An 18,182-nucleotide genomic window follows, 5' to 3' on the forward strand; every position below is an offset into this window, starting at 1 on the left:
TCTCTCTGTCTCTCTCTCTCTGTCTCTGTCTCTCTCTTGCACCCTTTACCCTGCGTTCCCCTTCCTCTCTCAGGAATGCCGGCCCTGTGCCCAGCCCTCTGCCGCCCGCCCGTCACAGGCCCGTGGCTTCTGCTGCCATCTTGGTGTGGTGGCCCCAAGCAGAGCCCACGCTTCCTCCTGCTTAGCCGCCTCCAGCCACCGAGGCCCTTTTCCGGTGTGAGGCGCTCCCCGGGCCCCCGGGCCCGCTTGCCTGGGTATCACTCCCGCTGGCACACCCTGAGCCGGCAGGTGCGGGTGCCACCCTCTCCGCCCGGCCTGGCGCAGTGGTGAAGAAAAGCCCACTGGCTGATCCCCATGTTGCCCCCTCAGTGCAGGCCACTCGGCCTGGGCTGGGATGGGGTGGCACGGTGGCCCTCAGCCCCTGGACCTCCGTCCCTGCTCATGCAGGCCCTTCCGTCCGCTGCCTGCTGACGCCCTCCCGCCCTGCGGGTGTTTTCCAGAGTCCGCTGTCCGGCCCGCTGCGGAGACGAGCCGTCCTACTGGGCCCCACTGTTCGGAACCAACATCTACGCAGACGTGAGTACGCGCGTCCTCAGCGCCTCTCCTGCCTACACCTCAGGGTCGGCCCCCTCGTTCCAGTGCCCCGGCTCTGCGACGCCCCCCTTTCTGCTCCATGGCCTGGGGTGCCCGTATCTAAGGTGTCACTGCCTGTATCTCCCGGCCCTGGTGAACGCGGCACGGCTGTGCCTCACCTTACCCAAATGCTGCGCTCATGGTTGGAAGCCTTTGTGCCCCACGTCGCCCGTGTTCCCACGTATTTAGTAATCTTTCCAGCCCTCACAGTGCAGCTGTAGAAAGCAGCCCGTCTGCTCCCCGTGCTGCCTTCCTGCGCATCCCTGCACGGCCTCCCAAGGCACGCGGAGGGGAGCCAGGCCCCCAAGGGTGCACGTTAGCAGCCATGCATGCTGCGTGGGGTCTGGTCTTCCGGTCCCTCCTGCCTCACACACGGAGCTTTCACCTGGTTTTTCTGAAGGGACCCCTGGACCTTCGCCTGTTCCTCCAGCTGCCTGGGGCTGAGGGACGTGGTGGTCCGGAGGACGTAAACACGGTCCCAGCTGTGCTGCCAAAGAATGGGTGACCTCGCCATGTCAGCCACCTCTCTGAGGAGGGACCCAGAGCCGCGATTTTCCAGGCCGGGAGTCTTCTGGGTCTAAAAGCCCATGGGGTCATCCTTGCTGGTCTCCAGCTAACTTGGAACTTCGTAATCAGCCTTCCCTCAGCTTGTTTTTTTTGGAGGGAGAGTGGAGGCAGGGTCTCACTTTGCAGTCCAGGCTGGCCTTGAACTCATGGCGATCCTCCTGCCTCAGCCTCTGGAGTGCTGGGATTGCACACCACACCCAGCTCCTCTCTTGGATTCCCGCTCACCACCACCATCTCACCCTGCTCTGCCTTCAGTTGTTCCAGATTCATAACTAAGCTTTTCCCCCTCATCTTCCTCTTTCCTCTTTAAATAGCCCTTTTCTTTTGGAAAACCATTCAGCTAAAATTGAATTCTAAAAGTTAGGACTTTTTTGAAGGAGAAAATAACATATACTGATTATTACACTGAATGGGCGAACCATATGTTGCTGTTGAAGGACAGAGACTGATTTAAAAATGAAGGGATAAACTGGGTGTAGTGGTGCATGCCTGTAATCCTAGCACTCAGGAGGCTGAGGCAGGAGAATTGCCATGAGTTTGAGGCCAGCCTGGGATACTTAGTGAGTCCAGACCAGCCTGAACTACATAGCAAGACCCCGTCTCAAAAAAAAGGGATGGGTGCCGGGCATAGTGGTGCATGCCTGTAATCCCAGGCCAATGAAATGTAAGTGCTCCAAAATGTCCCCAAACTGAGCCCTGGTGTACAGTGAAGGCAGAGGCTCAGGGTGGATGTGGCTGCCTTAGAGGCTGAGGCTGAGGCAGGAGGATCACTGTGAGTTTGAGGCCAGCCTGGTATACATAGTGAATTCAAGGCCAGCCTGAACCTCATAGCAAGACCCTGTCTCAAAAAGCAAAATAAATAAAAAGTAAAGGGCTGGACAAAGCTATTCCAGCCAAACACAAACAGGAAATTCCTAAAAGCAGGAATGGCTGTGTTACCAGCTGGCAACATGGAATTTAAAGCTAAATGTAGTGCACGGGACAAAGCCATTCCTCACGCAGTCCCACGAAAGGTACGATGCACGGAGAAGCTGTGAAGTCCGGTCCGTGTGCGTCAGGCAACACGGCAGCTAAGCGTAAAGTACGAAGGAGTTAGCGATGCAAGGAAACGTGGCGCTCAGAGTGACGGGAAGCTGCTCGTGGTGCCACACCTGTCATTCGTGGGTTCTCTAAGGCGCCGTCCTGGGAGTCACTGTCCCTCTCTACACAGAAGGAAAGTGGGTCACAACAACCTGCTCCGAGCCCCCGAGTGCCCACGGCAGGGGAGAAGCACGGCGGAGGAAACTTCCACTGTTCTTCCCTTCTGCCTCCCCTGCACGCACCTGCGGCCTCACTGGCACCAGCGTGTGCAGGCGCGTGGGTGAAGACCTAGGTGTGGCCAGGTGAGCGCACCTGGGCTGTGCTTCCGGAACCACCGTGTGCACGGCGGGTCTGACATACGTGATGCTCGGTCAGCATTTGTTGGAGGAATAACTGAGATATCCCAGTAGTCAGTGCTAAAAAGGCTTACCAAGGAAAGAAGAAGAGGAGGAGGAGGAGGAGAAGCAGGAGGAAGAGGAGGAGGCAGAAGAGAAAGGAAGGAAGAAAAAGAAGGAAGAAAGAAAGGAGAGAAAGAGAAAGAAAGAAAAAAGAAGGAATGAAAGCAAGGAAGGGGGAGGAGGACAGCCGCCTCCGCTCGGCGGCCCACTCTTGGCCTTCGTTTGTGGGTCAGCCTGTGTTCTGGGAAATGTTGATGCCTGTGGAAACTGCCTGTGTAGCTGAGCTTTGTCTGGGGACGGTCCTGCGCCTGGAAGCACCTCCCAGCCGCCCCTCCCTGGCTGCCGCAGCTGCAGGCAGAGACTCTGGGCCGGAGCAGGGCTGCGCCGTCCCAGTTCCCGATCCCCCTGCGGGATGCCCGGCCTCCTGCCTCCCTCGCTGCTTGGGGAAGTTCTTACGCCTGTGCCCACTGGAACCACCCCCGCCCACGGACTGCAGCCCTGGTTTCCCAGGACCCCAGCAATCCTCATTCAGCGGGGCTGGGGATGATCTGCGTTCCTGACACTCCCCGGCGAGGCTGCAGCTGCAGTCTAAGGGCTGTATCAGAAACCCCTTGGGTGGCCGCTCCGGTCCCTGGGCATCACAACTTGGGTGGCGATGGTGGTCATCGTAGCTCACAGCTGTAAGCATGGTGTCCCACCTGCTTCCGCTGTGTCGCACCTGTCACCATGGCCTTTTGGCCCTCACCACTGCCGCCCCAGCTGGGACAGCCCTCCTCTGCAGGCCTTGGCAGGCGCTCCTGGCTCTGCTCGTGGCCGGCTGCGTGGCTTTGGCCAGGTGTGGCCTCCCTGGCCCTTCTCCTTTGAGAAGGAGTCACCATCATCTTCGGCGACTCGGCACACTGTGTCTGTGCAAGAGAAATGCTTTGAACAGGGCCGCTGAGATGTAGGCGCTCCCAAACGTCTGTGCTGATCCTGCTGTGCACTGAGGACCGAGGGGGGCGGGCGCGGTCACCCCAGGCTGCCCAGCCCCCAGCATGGTGCCGGCCTCCGGGGGACGGCAGCCGCTCATAACCTGCAGGAGTCTGCCGCACCGGGGCCTGGGGAAGGGTGGACACCTCGCACCTCTGCAGACTCGGGGAGGGGAGGGCGCGGCTGGAGGAAGAGGAGGACATGACAGTCAGCCTGCGTGCTCAGGGCAAAGCCGCCTCCTGACGCGGTTCCAGAGGAGTCCGACAGCCGAGGCTCGGGTCTCCCTCCTCTTTGCAGTGCTGCAGACCGCCCGCCTGTGAACCTTTTGGAGGCACAAACCTCTTCGAGAATTGCGGATCCTGGCTCCAGGGGGAAGAGGCGCCCGCTGCAGAGGGGGTGTTTGAAGGACAGGGCATGGCTGGCAGCCCGGGCAGGCGTCAAGCTCCGCACAGGCCGTGCGCGCCCGCTGGTGTTTCCAGGCAGCGCTTCCAGGAGCCGCCTCCATGCTCACGCCTGGCTGGAAGCCCTGGCGGGGGGGGGGGTGCTTGTCCCTGCCCCTGCAGCGGTCAGCGTGGGCCCCGGAAGGAGTGCAGCCCTGGCGATCCGCAGCCCCGGAAGCCCTCGCTCCGTGGTCATCGCGTCTGCACGGCTGCTTGTGCTACGAAGGTCAGGCGTTCGCAGGCCAGGGTCAGGCTGTGTCAGCGCTGACCGCAGAAGTGTTTCCACCCCCCGACAGTCCAGCTGGGATCTGCTGAAGTCGCAGCCCCCTGGCGACTTTGGCAAAGTTACGAGTATCAGGAGCCCACGTCTTTCCCCCGAGAATGGGAGCGGTGGTCGGCACCCATCCTGGCTGAAGACTGAGACAAAGACGGCAGGCCGGGGGCACGGCCAGGAGCGTGGCACGCGTGGGGTGCCCCTCGCCCCTCATGTGCACTCACGGCCCCGAACCTCCTGGGCGGTGTGAGGCGCGGATCTCGGCTCCCAGGGCCAGAAGGAGAGCGGCGATGACAGTGGGTTGGACTCGGGACAGAGGAGCCTTGACTGGGCATCACAGCCACCGGGGGCAGGGGGGCGGTCAGGTCAGGAGGTCGGGACCCAGCCTGGGGCCCAATGGACGCTGGGCACAGGCACTGCCATTGAGCCCAACTCTTGGATTTGAGGGGTGCAGGCTACCAGTGCTCAGACAGCTCCCCAAGGCTCTTTCCCCTGGGCCAGCTGAGCCCCATGACCATGCAGCCAGGGCTCCCTCAGCAGGAACAGGTACATGGGGACCAGGAAACAGTACCTGCTGCTCGGCGGGAGGCCTAGCACTGCCCAGCACGTGAGAGAACCCAGCTGCCTGCAGACCTGGGCCTCCCTGAGCCTGGCTGCCCTGGCCCTCTTTCTACTCCTCAGACCCAACACATCTGCTCCTACCCCAGGGCCTTTGCACGAGCCAATCCCCTCTGCCTGGATGTAGTATGCTGTTGTCTCCATAGCCGTGTCAAGTTCTCTTCCTCTTTCAGTCTCCCCTGACAGCTGCTCCAGAACAGCCCCCTGCACTGTGTCTCCATGCCACGACCTGCTCTTCTTTTCCCCACAGCTGAAGGGACACTGTGTGTGTGTGTGTGTGTGTGTGTCTGTGTCTGTGTCTGCTGAGCCCCTGGGGCCTGGCACACCCTACGTGCTGAGAAAGTTATTTTTGGATGAATGAGTGAGGCCTCCACCCCACCATCTCTGAGGAGCCGGCCTGGTCCACCCCAGCCGCGAAGAGCGGGGTCACAGCCAGCCTGGGAGCTCCTCAGCCCTGTGACCCAGCACTGAGCGGGCCTCCTCCCTCGATTGCAGACGTCCAGCATCTGCAAGGCAGCCGTGCACGCAGGCGCCATCCGGAACGATATCGGGGGCTACGTGGACGTGATGCCCGTGGACAAGAAGCGGAGCTACTCGGGCTCGCTGAGGAACGGCGTGCAGTCTGAGAGGTAGGCCGGGCCGCGCCTGCGCCAGAGCTCTTCCTCGGCACAGACGCGGGTGCGGTGCTTCCCGGCGCCCCGCCTGTTTCCCTTACCTGGTCAGCTAGAGCTTTCTTGTGTCTGTGACCACTGCCTGCTCTTGTAGGGCGCTCAGGCCCAAGGACAAGCATCCCTCCCGTCAGCGGGGGTGGGCTGCAGGGCCTGTGTGTGTGTGTGTGTGTGTGTGTGCGCGTGTGTGTGCATGTGCGTGCAGCCATGCATCTGTGTTTACCCCACAAACAAGTGGGATTCAAGCGAGGCTGCATGGGGGTGCGCAAAGCCACACACTGAGGCTGTTGGCTTCCCAGCGCGGGCGGAGGTCAGGAGCCCAGGGACTCCGCTTCACACGGCTCTCGCTGCGCCTCAGTTTCCCCATCTGGAAAGTGAGGATCCTCGCTCACTGTCCCTGCCTCCCCAGGGAGGTTCGCGGGACGTGCCTGTCTAGGCCCCGGGAAATAAGGGTTCTGTCACCACCCGTACTCCGCTCAGGAGGTCTTGGGGTGCTTGGAACCTGTCTCCCCCAGTCACTGGTGAGGTGGGCCTGGGCTGTGCCGGGTGGACATAGCGTGGACTGCAGCTGGCGTCTGTCCCCGTCCACCCTTGAGGGCTCACCCCACCTCGATGCACGGCCTCTTTGGGGACCGCGTGCCTCCTGTGGCTGGTTCCTTGTGCTCCCCCGAAGCAAAGCTCTGGGACAGAGCCGTGTGCCTTTCCCGGCATCGGGGCCCGGCTGGGGTGCTGGGCCGCCGTCCCAGTGCTCCCCAACCCCTCTGGAGGCCAGGACCAAGCATCACAGACCGGGCAGCTTGTGTGGCGCAGGTTTATTGCTGACCGTTCTGGAGGCCATAGGTAGGCCAGATCACGGTGGGGTGGCCTGGTCCTCCCCGGCCACGCTGTCTGCCCGAGACGGTGCTGTTCTCTGTCCTCACGGACCCTCTGCACCGTCTGCGTCCTGGAAGCCTTGCCGGACACGGGGTGGCTTGAAGGCCTTGCTGGTGGCCTCATTTTACCTTATTCACCTCTGGAAAAGCTCCATCTCCAGCTTGTTGTGGGGTGCACACCTGTCATCCCAGCATGCTGCGGGGCTGAGGCAGGAGGATCCAAAGTTCAAGCCCAGCCTGGGTAATTTAGGGACTTAGCAAGATCCTACCTCAAAAACATGAGGACAAAACGAAAAGCCCCGCCTGTGTGTACAGAGGGCAGGACTTCAGCATATCAGTTTCCGGGGGGCATGATTCAGCCCGTGACTGAAAACAGAGTGGAGACGGTAATGTGTTCCAGTCCGCGGGTGCCGACGCGCCCCAACCTTCGAAGGGCCCGGCCCCCACCCTGTGTCCCCCGGGCCTGAGCAGCGGGGTCGTCTGTGTATGAAGGTACCACACACGGGCCCCGCCCAGCTGCCCTGGGTGCTCACAGGCCGTTGAGGGAGGCGGCTGCCGTCCATGTAGCTGGAGTTAGAGCTCCGCCCTGGGACTCAAGGGAGATTCCGTCGAAATCCGAGAAGGCCACAGAGCCTCGACCAGGTGGGATCCCGGTCAGGCTGGGGAAGTCCCAGGACCCCAATTTATTGGGCTCTTTGTGTCCCCCTGAGGGAGAGCAGCTTGTGTAGGGGCTTTGTCCCCCCTGCCCTGGGACCCTCGCTGTGCCTTACGATGCCCCAAGGTGGTCTTTGTTGCACCATTGCTCCCAGGCATGCCACCGTCCTGGCTTCCCTGAGACCCAAGTCCAGGCTGCGCTCACTCTGGGCATCACCTGGGCACCGAGGTGGCACTGGCTGCACTGGAGGAAGATGTCAGCGGATCCTCAACCCCTCCAGAGCGATGCCTGGCCCGGTCCCTCAGCGTCCCCCGGGCTGTGGCTGAGGTCTAAGGGGCTGAGTGAGGTGCTGGCTCTGGGTGCCCCGGTTTCCTCATCCATGGCAGGGGAAAGGTCTGGGTGCCTCCTGTGAGCCTGTTGGGGTGATGGGTCTCACGGGGCCTCTGTCCCAGCTTCCAAGTCGACTCAGATCGTGGTAGAAAAGCGCAGTCCCAGACCACCATGGCTGCAGAGTAGGCATGCGGGGGTAGCTGCTCTGTGTGTAAGAATGACACAGAGGTGACCCTACACCTGCGCCATCAGCGCTGTCACCCCTCCACCTGGGGCTTCCACCCCCGAGTGTCCCGCTAACAACCTGAAGAAGGAACACTGGGTCTGTACTGCACACACACGGGCGCTTTTCCTGCCGTCACCCCGGGCAGCACCGGGCAGCGGCTGTCTCGGAGCTGGGTGTCTCTTCTGTCGGTTAGGTGACCCAGCGGTGGCTGAGCGTAGAGGGAGGGACACAGGTGGTGTCGGTGACATTTTATGTACGGGACTCAAGCGTCCTCGGGGGCCTGGAGCAGGGACCCCAGGTTCCACGCGTGGCTGCATGTGCTTCCGGTACTGAGCAGGTAGGAGCCGTCCAGGGGGCATAGCCCAGAAGGGACAGGCGCAGCGGGACGTGCGTGGCAGGCTGGAGGGCGTGTGGCGTCGGTGGCGGTGGGGACCCTGCTCTGCCTTTTGCTAGAGGGGTCATCTTGGGCAGGCAGCGTCCCCGAGCCCCAGTGCCACCTCCGTCAGAGGCGTGGCCGCGAGGAGTAAGTGTGACCCGGTGCAGACTCACCTGCAGCTGCCGGGAGCGCGCTGACGCCCTTGCTGGGAGTCAGCGGCGGAGGTCGGTTTCTAGCCTCAAGGCGCTGTGGTTCTTTCTGCTAGGCTCGGCGGGCTCCGTGCTAGGAAACAGCCTCCAGCCAGGCCTCTCGGGATGTTGCATGTGTCCCTCTGTGCACCTGTGCACCTGTACCCGCTGCCCACGTGCCACCGCCCTGCCGGCCCCCGTCTCTGCCCTGGTGGGCACAGTCACCTCGGGAGGGCACAGACACAGAAATGATGGCACAGGTGGCAGCCCAGGGCCACTGTCACGGCCTGAGGCACAGGGGCCCGAGGGCGTCACCTGGTAACAGGGCTCCAGCAGAGCACTGTCAGGACCCCTCAGTGTGACCCGGCCCTGGGTGTCCCTGTTTTTTCTGAGGCACCTCAGCCAGCCTCTACCCTCTCCAGACTGTGCGAGCCCACGCTGGCCCCGGAGGGCGACACTGTCCCCAGTGGTTGCAGACGGCCCCGAGGGAGGCGCAGGTGGAGGGCACTGTGAGCAGTGCGTGGAAAACGGCATTTGAAGTTTCGGTCCCACACACGAGCACAGGCCCCGGCCCAGCCCATCAGTGGCTTGGGTTGCACAAGGTGCTGGGCGGAAGAGGGTTCCCGGAAGTTGTGAAAGGCGGCTGTGGGAAGGAGAGCCCGGGACAGCAGCCCCCTCTCTCACCCCGCCCACGGGAGCAGGCAGGGTGGAGGCATCCGACCTGGGTCACCACCGGGCATCCAGAAACGTGGCAGCAGTGACAGGCAGCACCCTTGGTCACTTGGTCTTTAACAATATCACCCCATGCAGATGCATGTGGGGGACTGCCCTGTGATCAGTGGGCACGCGTGACAGCCTCTGTGCTGCGTGTGTCTGGGGCCTGGGGCACAGCGGGGAGCAGGAGGGCTAAGTCCCTGTCCTTGAAGGCAGGTGTCTGGATGTGCGGGGCCGACAATGCCCACCATAGCCCATGGGTTCTCAGGAGGAAAACGCTACCGTTTGTACAGTCTTCCTCTTTCCAGTCCTGGGATAAGCCTGGGGTCGCTGAGCTGCATCCCCAGCCCTTTTTATTTTTTAGTTTGAAACAGGGTCTCTTGAAGTTGCTAAGTTGGCCAGGCCAGGCTTGAACGTGGGAAGCAGGGTGTTCAGGCTCCCGGGTGTCAGTGGCTGCTGAACGCCTGTCCCAGACCCTGCTGGGGAGGATCTCCCAGCTCCGTGCATCCCTGCAGACTGGGCCCTGCAGGAACCTGGTTCACAGGTGTGGAAACAGGCCCAGGAAAGGGCTGCCCGGCCCGGGACCTGCAGTGAGATCAGAATCCGTGTGCATCTGACTCCTGGGTTTTCCGTCAGCGGAGGTATAAGCAGGGTTGGAATCCTTTAGAAAGAAAAATCCTCGGCCACATCCACCCTGCTGTCCCTACACACGCGTGCACATGTACAGAGGCACATGCGCATGCAAGAGGCGTCCATGGGCTTTCTCAGTCGTCAAAAGAAGTCACCCTTTGAGAAGCCAGCGCAGGCAGATGTTCCTGGTGTGCCGGCCCTTTCTGGCCGCGTTCCCTGCTCCTCGGGGACACTCGTGGGCCTCTCCCAGAACGTGCCGTCCTCTCTCTCCGGTCCCGTGGGTGCCGTGACACCGGACAGAGCAGGAGGGGGCGCAGGAGGCAGCCCGCACAGAGGGGCTGCTCTGGGTCATCCCTGGCCCTTTCCTGGCCCTTGAAAGGCTCCTCCCTCCCCCCACTTCCAGGAAACTTCCAGAAAGAGTGGAACCCACTTTACCACACAGCGCTCAACAACCACACCCAGCAACAACTATGACAAACGTCCTGTGTGTTTCCCTTGGGATTTTCCTGGTCCCACAGCCCCGCTGGGAAGGAGGTGCACACGATCTGTGTGTTGTTCCCAGGGCTGTGTATATCTTCCCAAGCCCCGTCTGCAAGGCCTGCACTGTCATGTGGCTACCCATGCGCTGGCCGCGGTGTGGATGGCCTGTGCTTTATCCACCATCACCACTAACATGAGGTTGTTTCTTTTCCTGTTTCTGTAATGAACAACCCCAGGAAGCACCTCTTTGCACAAGCCTCCGGGCGGCTTCCTGGGTTACTTCCTCTCAGCAGAGTGCCCACGGCCATGGAGGCACTGTCTCTGTGTTATGAACATGTGTCACCTGTGTAGTCCCCTCTCCTGGTGGCTTTCCAACACACTGGGTGAACCACCCCCCAACCCTCTGGCACTTTCTCTCTGTTCCCAAGGGCATCCCTACCCCAGGGCCTTTGTACTTGCTGCCATTTAGTCCAGCCCTCGCAGCTCCATCCTCCTGCCAAGCGTCCTGCTAGAGCTGCCCTCACCCTCCCGCTTGGATCTGTGCTGTCCCCATCTCCGTGGTGTCACCACCGTCTGAGAGCATTTCCTGTGTACATGCAGCGGCTTTTCTCCTCAGCCGGGCTGTAGACTACACGAACCAAAAACCCATCAATTTTCTCCCCCTACCCCTGACCCTGAGCCCAGTGCCTGGCACGCAGTAGATGCTCAGGAAACACTGTTTGGATGGCTGTCAGACTGCTGAGTTCAGCAATGTGTGCAGAAGTGGTTGAGGGATTTTTAATGCCCTTTATCAAATGTTTATAGCATCCTTTATGGAAGTTCTTCAACGTCTTTTATGAAAATTCCCCAGGATTCAGAGCTGTTTAGCTCCTGTTAGACGTATGGGGAGTTGAGAGCGAACCCACGGAGAGCGTCAGGTGGCTGGGCTGGGTAGTGTGGGAAGGGACGGCTGTGTTTTAATTATGGAATCACATCCCTGCGCCAGACGCATGACACTGTCCGCACGCGGCGGCCTGGAGCTCCGTGAGTGGCTGGGGCGGGAGCGCGGGGACAGAGGCTCCCTGGCCCCCACCCCGGGGGCTCTACGTGCTTGCGGTGAGCGGCACATCCACACTGGCTGTCACCCTGTTTGCAGTGTTAGGGCGGACGAGGTGCTCAGCAGGCAGGCCCAGGCGAGATGGCTGGGGCCTTGGGCTGGGTCCCCACCTGGACAGCTGCCCAGTGGCTCCCTGTTCACGGTTGCTTGGGGCCCTGTGGGTGTGACAGCCCCGCCCAGCCACGCAGTTCCGGCCAGAACGTGGGGCTACGTGCACACCGGGCGCGGCCCTGGGGACCTACTTCGACAGGGGAATTTGCGTGCCCCGAGGCCCCTGTCCACCCCAGGCCAAGCGTGCTGCCGCATCCTGGCTCTCTGCTCCTCTCCTAGCTTCCTCTCCCTCCACTCCTGTCCCATCCGCGTTTCCAGAGTTCAGTCCCAGGGTAGCCAAGAGCACAGAGCTGCCGTGAAGAAAGGCAGAAAAACAAGCAAGAATTCCAAACAGCTGCTCCCGCAGGACTGCAGTCTCCCCCGGGCTGGGCCGCATGTCTGGGCCAGGGGTCGAGTCGGGTCCAGCCCTGGGTCTGTGTTGTACCCTGAAGGAAGCTGTACCCCCCTGCTCAAATGGTCGAGGGCTCTGACCTTCACGGAGGAGCTCACAGCTGCCAAGGTCACAGGTGCTCTTGTGCTTGGAAGCAGCACCTGCCCCCGGAGCTTGGTCTTGGTACCTGGGCACAGACCCCCCAGGGTGCCAGCCTTATTTTCCCCAGGGTTAACAAGAGCGAGAGGGATAGTGGGGAGGGGAAGTCTTTTGCACCTTTAAAATTAACAGTCATGAGCTGGGGTTTTAGCTCAGTGGCACAGCGCCTGCCTGGCAAGCACGAGGTTGTGAGTTCGATTCCCGGTACCGGAAAAAAAAAATTAACAGTCATGTGCAAGGGTGACCTATTCAGAAACTAAAAAGCACAGCTAAGCATTGTGCATTTTAATTTTGGTGTAAAAGGAGCTCTCCTGGTTGCACACTTCCATGCAAAAGTAAAATGTTGGTCTTTTGCCTCATACAGTGTGTACACATTAATTAAAAGTGGGTCGAAAGAAGGCATGCACACAAGCGCTAAAAAATACAAATCTCTTAAAGTAAGTATAAATCATCATGACCCTGAATTAGGCGATGGCTTCTTAGATATAAGGCCAAATGCACATCTGTAAGTGATAAAAATGATAATTTGGACTTCATCACAATTTATAAGTTTTGTACCTTAAAAGATGCCATTAAGAAAATGAAAATACAAAGCACAGACCAGGAAAACATTTTTGCAAATTGTATATCGGGTAAAGGGTCCCATGCATGCGCGCACGTCTGTGGTATGAAGTCTGAAACTCAATAGTAAGAAACCAACACTAGGAAGTTGCCCGAGTAGACATTTCACCGTGGAGACGCAGCAGTGGCTGTGAAGCACATGGGAAGATGCCCCGTGTGGGGAGGCCCCAGGGAGATGTCACACCCTGCGGGCGACCACTGCGCCCCACGACGTGGATTTAAGGGCCGCTGTGCGGTGTGGGGCGGGAACACCCTGCATTACTAGAGGGAGCCGAATGGTGCGGCCGTTTTTCCAGAGTTGAGCGAATGTTTATCATCAGGCCACTGTCCAGCACCAGGTCACACCCAAGGCAGCGGGCAGCACTGTCCACCTACAGCCGTGGCTGGGCGCTCACAGCTGGGCAGAGAATGGAGAGACGCCTGGTGTCTTCAAATGGGAACAAGGGATAAATCAAGTGTGGCCTGTCGTGCTGCAGGGTCTCCTCCGCCAGAGAGGGGGGTAGGTGCTGACACCCCTGGTGCGGGTGGGAGAAGCCAGACCAAAAAGCTACATAGCACCAGATTCCCTTCAGTGGTTATGTGCAGAAATATCCAGGCAGGGTCACGAGGCGGCAGTCATCAAGGTGGCAGAGGAGGAGGGAAGGGGCACCTCCCTGAGATGACCGAAACCGCGTGGTGCGGCTGGCTGCACAACCCTGCAAGGTCTTTGAAATCCACCGCCCCGCCCCTGACGAAGCCGCATGTCCCGCACGATGTGCTTCTGTGACGCTGTTAAACAGCAGTGTGTCTTCGGATTTGCTGCCCGCGTGAGATGCGTGTGTGTCCTTGGGGCAGCCCGCTGGTCTTCTGTGAGACAGGGGCACCGACAGTCACACCTGCCCCGGGAAGAAGGTGATGAGGAGCCTGCAGTGGTTGGCACAAAGCCCAGACCCCTGGGTGAGCTGGCATGGGGGGCAGGAGCGTGCACCTTCCCGTCACCCCGCCTGGGACTTGGCTGGCCAGGTGGCTGCAGTCTGGTTTGACAGGTGGCAGCAAAAACCGCGCAGGAGTCTGGGAGGGCGAGGCCAGCTGCCAGACTAGACTGGTAAATCTCAAGTTAGGAGAAAATAACTTTAACAGCCCTGACCTAGATTCAGCCCTCGGCTCACGGCAGAGCAGGCGGGCTCGCCAGCTTTGCCTGACTCAGCGGCCTTCCCGGCAGCGGCGGGGCCACATCCCTCGCTGAGCTGTGCCCGCTGTCCCGCCTGTCGTCGTGACGTGCTGTCCCTTTCCCCTCTCTTGCAGCCTGAGTGCCACCCCAGATGGAAAGGCCTTCCGGATCTTTGCAGTCAGACCGTGAACGCTCCGCAGCAGGGCCAGGGGTGTCTTCAGCAGGGATTTCGGGTTTTGTTTTTCCTTTTTGTCATTTGGGGAGTGGGGGTGGGGAGATGGAGGGTCAGGGAGCTTCCGTGGAAAGGCGGTGGTGTCGTGTCCCTTGGTGGTCTTTGGCAAGGTGACATCTCATCCCCGTCAGACAACTGGCACCAGACCTGCCGAGCCCTGGGTCTCCACGCGGGGCCCCTTCCCTCCTTTGGGGACCTGCCCTGTCACCGAGATGTCCCTTGCCATGTGTTCTCTTGGGAGTAGGGGTCAGATTCCCACCCCCGAAAGAATACAACATTTGGGGTCACCAGGGGGAGGTGCTGGGACCGGGCAGAGCCCCGGAGCAGTGCAGGTGGGTTTCAGGAAGGGAGAGAAAGTAGTTATTTAAAAATAAAAAGCCACGGTCCGTCCCTGCCAATGGAGACAAAGGGCTTCATGTTTGCTGGTCAGACAAATGGCTGGAGGGGAGGCCAGGCGGCGCAGCGAGGCCCGGCCCTGCCCCAGCTTAGCCCGCGTGGCTGTGTATCAGCAGTGCTGGTTTGCTTAGTCCAGCGCAAGTCCAGAGCCGAGTCTTGTCTTTGTCACACCCTTTGTCCTGTGGCCTCTGTTTCTCGCCATGACCTTTGGGCTCGTTGAGGACTGATGCATCCAGGTCCCTTCTGGCCCCTCCCGGTGCCAGTGCTTTGCCAGGGCTCAGCCCGCTCTGTCTGCAGTCCGGGCTCTGGTGGTGACCCGTGTTCAGCGAGGGAGGGGTGGGCGCTGGACGCACCCTGCCCGGGGGAGGGGCTCGTCTCGGTGAGGAGCCCGAGCCCGCCCGAGCCGGCGGGGGCAGTGGCGGCCCTGGAAGGATTTCTTTTCCTGTTTTTATGGCCCGGCTCCCAGCAGTGCCATGTGCTCTGCTTCCACCACGGCTCAGGAGCCAGGGCCAGAGCCACGGCGGAAAGCAGCGCCCTTTGCAGTCGCCTGCCCGGCAGGAGGTAAAATTTCCCTCTGCAGCCCCGGGCTGGCCCACGCACCACTTCGCTGAACGCCGGCTTCTAGCTGGTTTTCACTCGACAGCAGAATGTGTCACAGGGGAAAGGACGGAAGCAGGAAACCAAGAGGGCTCACGTGGCGTCTTCGTCATTTGGTTGCCCCAATCAGCGCAGACCCTGCTGTTAATCGCTTTTCAACAACAACCCTCTTCAGGGTTTGCACAGTACAAGCTGCTGGCTCACCTGAGCTTGGCGCAGTGGGACGGCGTTGTTGCTGTGGGTATCGTGGGTTCCTGGCAGTTCCGGGACCCCAGTGTCCGGGAGAGAGGATTTGGCTCCCGCTCAGGCGGGCGCCTCGTTGCCATGGGGCCCAGCGCTCAGGTTCCGGAGCACCACCCCAGGTGAGCCAGAGTTCCAGTGTGGCCCGGCCTCACCGTAGGGTCCGGGTCCTTGGTGTCTCCTCAGCGGCCCTTCCACCTGGGAGCAGGGGACAAAGCCAGGGCCGGGCCCGGCGGCCTTGCCCATCCTTGTAACATTTGGAACTGGAACCGCTTTTCCGCTGGAAATGAAGTAGAGTACAAATGATAAGCCTCTGTAGCCAGGGCCACCTCCTACTCTGCGCATCTGACCGTGTCGCCGCCCCAGGGAAGTCCCGGTTGGCTTCGGTTGTACCCTCGTGCTGGGAAGGGGTTCGGGTTCTTCAGTTACCTGTAGGCTCACTCGGCCCGCAGTTTATGTGTGTGCTTTTTTCTATGAAAAATGATGTATTTTACTACTCCCTATGTACAAACGTTTCTTGTGGTTTTTTGTGCTTTGCGTGGACAGGGCCATGTGGGTTGTTGCTATGGTTCAATAAAACTGGTGTGATTCCTCCGATGTCTCCGAGATTGAGCAGTGTGTGAGTGGAACACCGGGCTGTGTTGGGCGCGCTCTTCTCCTGGGGGCTGTGCTGTGAGGCGGGGAGAGCTGGCGCGGAAGTCCCGGCAGGGCGGTCACAGGGCCGAAGCCTGGGGCGGGGCCTAGTCTCGGCATTTCACAAGACCGCGAGGGGTTGGGGGGACGGCTGTGTTCGCACCCTTTGCTCTGGCTGCCGCGGTGAGATTCCTGACCGGGCGGCTTCGGTCCCAGGCGTCTCATTCATGGTCCCAGAGGCTGAGGTCCAGGATCGAGCTGGGCCGCAGCCGCTGTCCTCCAAGGCCTCGCTTCTTGGTTTGCAGATGCTGCGCTCCTAGTTCCGTCCTCCCACGGCGTCTCCTCTGCGTCCCCCCTGACATCGGCCTGTTCTTTTGTAACTGAGGGAACTGCCACTGAGCTGCATCCCAGCCCTGCCTTTTTAGGGTTCTGTTTTGGAGACAGGGTCTTGCTGAGTTGCCCAGGGTGGCCTTGAACTTGTGGTCCTCCTGCCTCAGCCGCCTGAGTAGCTAAGATTAGAGGCGTGGCGACCGTGGCCGGGTCCCTCTCTTCTTCTAAGGGGCCAGGCGCAGTGGACCAAGGTGCCACCCTTGTGACCCGTGTGACCTCGATTGCCGCCCGAAAGGACCCACATCCACGTCGAGTCCCCGCAGGTGCTGGGCCCCCACCCGAGGAACTGGGGCCCGATTTGGCCCCAAAGACCCTCCCAGGCGTCACCCAGAAGTGCCCAGAAGTGCCCAGCACCCGCTGCTCTCCCAGCCCCCATCACCAACGGCGTGGCTGTGCCAGGGCGGGAGGAAGAGGCTCGTGAGTCGGGCAGCTCCGGGCGACGCCAGCTTGGGTCCCCAGCGGAGGGACTTCCTGGCACCCGGGGCCAGGCTCCTCACCAGTCTCAGACATGGGACAAGACGGGCCCCTCTCAGCCAGGCTGCTCCTGGGTGTGAGGACAACACAGCACAGCCACCCAAGGACGGAAAGGGGCCAGTGAGGACGCTGCGGGCCCTGGGGACGGGGCCGCCCCTCACCGCCTCCTCACGCTGTCACAGAGGCTGGAGGTGGGGCTTCCGGACCAGCCCGCCAGGGTCTCCTTTTCTCAGGCTCTGGACCGCTGAGTCAGCACCTCTGTGGTGGCCTGCGTCCCTGTAGTGCCGTGGGGACAGGCTGTGGTCATCACTTGTGGGGGGCCGGGACACACAGCAGCCCTGCCAGCCCTGCCCTCTGTCCCTGCCAGGTGACACGCTGCCCCCTGCTGGAGTGTGGGAAAATCCTCCCCGGATTCAGCCGGGCCCTGCTTTTATGCCCGCGTCACGGTTGGGCCAAAGCTGTTCCTAGGGCTGTCACTAGGGCACTCAGCAATCAGGACCGACCCCGGCAGGAGGCCTACTCATGACAGATGCCGGCCACAGATCCAGGTAGCTGCCTGGAGTACAGGCCAACACTGCAGTCGCTGCACGTTCAAGGCCCGCCTGGGCTACAGATGAGACCCTGTCTCAAAACCAAACTGAATCAAACCAAACCTTACCTTTTAGTCCCTTAAAAAATGACTTTGGTGGTGAAGGCACGGTTGGAAACCTCACAGCATTCCTCTTAGCTTGGGTCGTGCCCGAGCAGATGGGGTGACCTGCATCAGGAAGCGGGAGACAGCCCGGAGGTCTCTGCTGTGTGGCCCTGGCCTGGCTCTAGGGGGCATGAGGCCTGCCTGGTGCTACCCTGCAGCCATGGTGCCGGACAGGAACAGCCCCTCCCCAACCTGTGCTCACGCTCCTGTGCTGGGCCGAGGTGTGAAGGATGTCACAGTTGGGAGGAGGGGACCCCCGTGCCAGCCACCTGCCTGTGGAACGTGCCAGGCACGGAGCACGTACACAGCGGCGCATCAGGAGGCACAGGTCTCCTGCAGTGACAGCCGCTTCTCAGAAGCTGGTCGGCTTTGTGTGTCACGCACATGGCTACAAGTGACAGAGGCCCGGCCAGGCGTGTGGTACCGGGTCCCCCTCCCTGTCTGCCGCGCCTTGCTGGGCACTGGGCTGAGGCAGAGGTGCGGGGAGGCGCAGGCGCAGTCAGAGGCGCAGACAGAGGCCAGCCAGTAACCCGGCCGGGCCACGGCCCCTCCGCCTCCAGTACTTCATGCTTTAGTGCTAGAATTTCCTCACTCTTGTTCTAAGTTTCTAACTTGGAGATTTCCGAGCTTTTCATTTATCTGAAAGATGCTTTCTGCCTCTGAACCAATGTGTGCAGCTGCCTCCTGTGTCTGGGTCACCTGGGCTGCTCAGCAAGTTTTCTCTCAAAGGACCCAACTTACAAATCTGTCAGATCTGATCCACCAAGTTCCCTCGGTCCACGCAGCCTGGACGTTGCAGCAGGAAAGCAGCCATAGACGATGTGGCCGGGCAGTCTGTCACGTGAGTGTGCGTGCCGCTCCAGTGAAACGTCCAGAAGCAGGTGGCCAGTCTGTGCCCCGA

At 60.8% G+C, this 18,182-nt stretch overlaps 1 protein-coding gene across 1 annotated transcript in view; it reads left to right on the top strand.

The window, feature by feature from the left end:
• Crispld2 (cysteine-rich secretory protein LCCL domain containing 2) overlaps nt 1-15,687 on the top strand; it is a 45,068-nt gene extending 29,381 nt beyond the window's left edge. Inside the window, exons 13-15 of the mRNA XM_005410966.2 lie at nt 501-576; nt 5,475-5,608; nt 13,760-15,687. Of these exons, the coding sequence (XP_005411023.1) occupies nt 501-576; nt 5,475-5,608; nt 13,760-13,814 (265 nt within the window). The 3' untranslated portion in view covers nt 13,815-15,687. The remainder of the gene's footprint in view (nt 1-500; nt 577-5,474; nt 5,609-13,759) is intronic.
• Nucleotides 15,688-18,182: the final 2,495 nt, after the last annotated feature.

The sequence above is a fragment of the Chinchilla lanigera genome, unplaced genomic scaffold, assembly GCF_000276665.1.
Source record: "Chinchilla lanigera isolate Chin_1 unplaced genomic scaffold, ChiLan1.0 scaffold00140, whole genome shotgun sequence".
Classification (NCBI taxonomy): domain Eukaryota; kingdom Metazoa; phylum Chordata; class Mammalia; order Rodentia; family Chinchillidae; genus Chinchilla; species Chinchilla lanigera.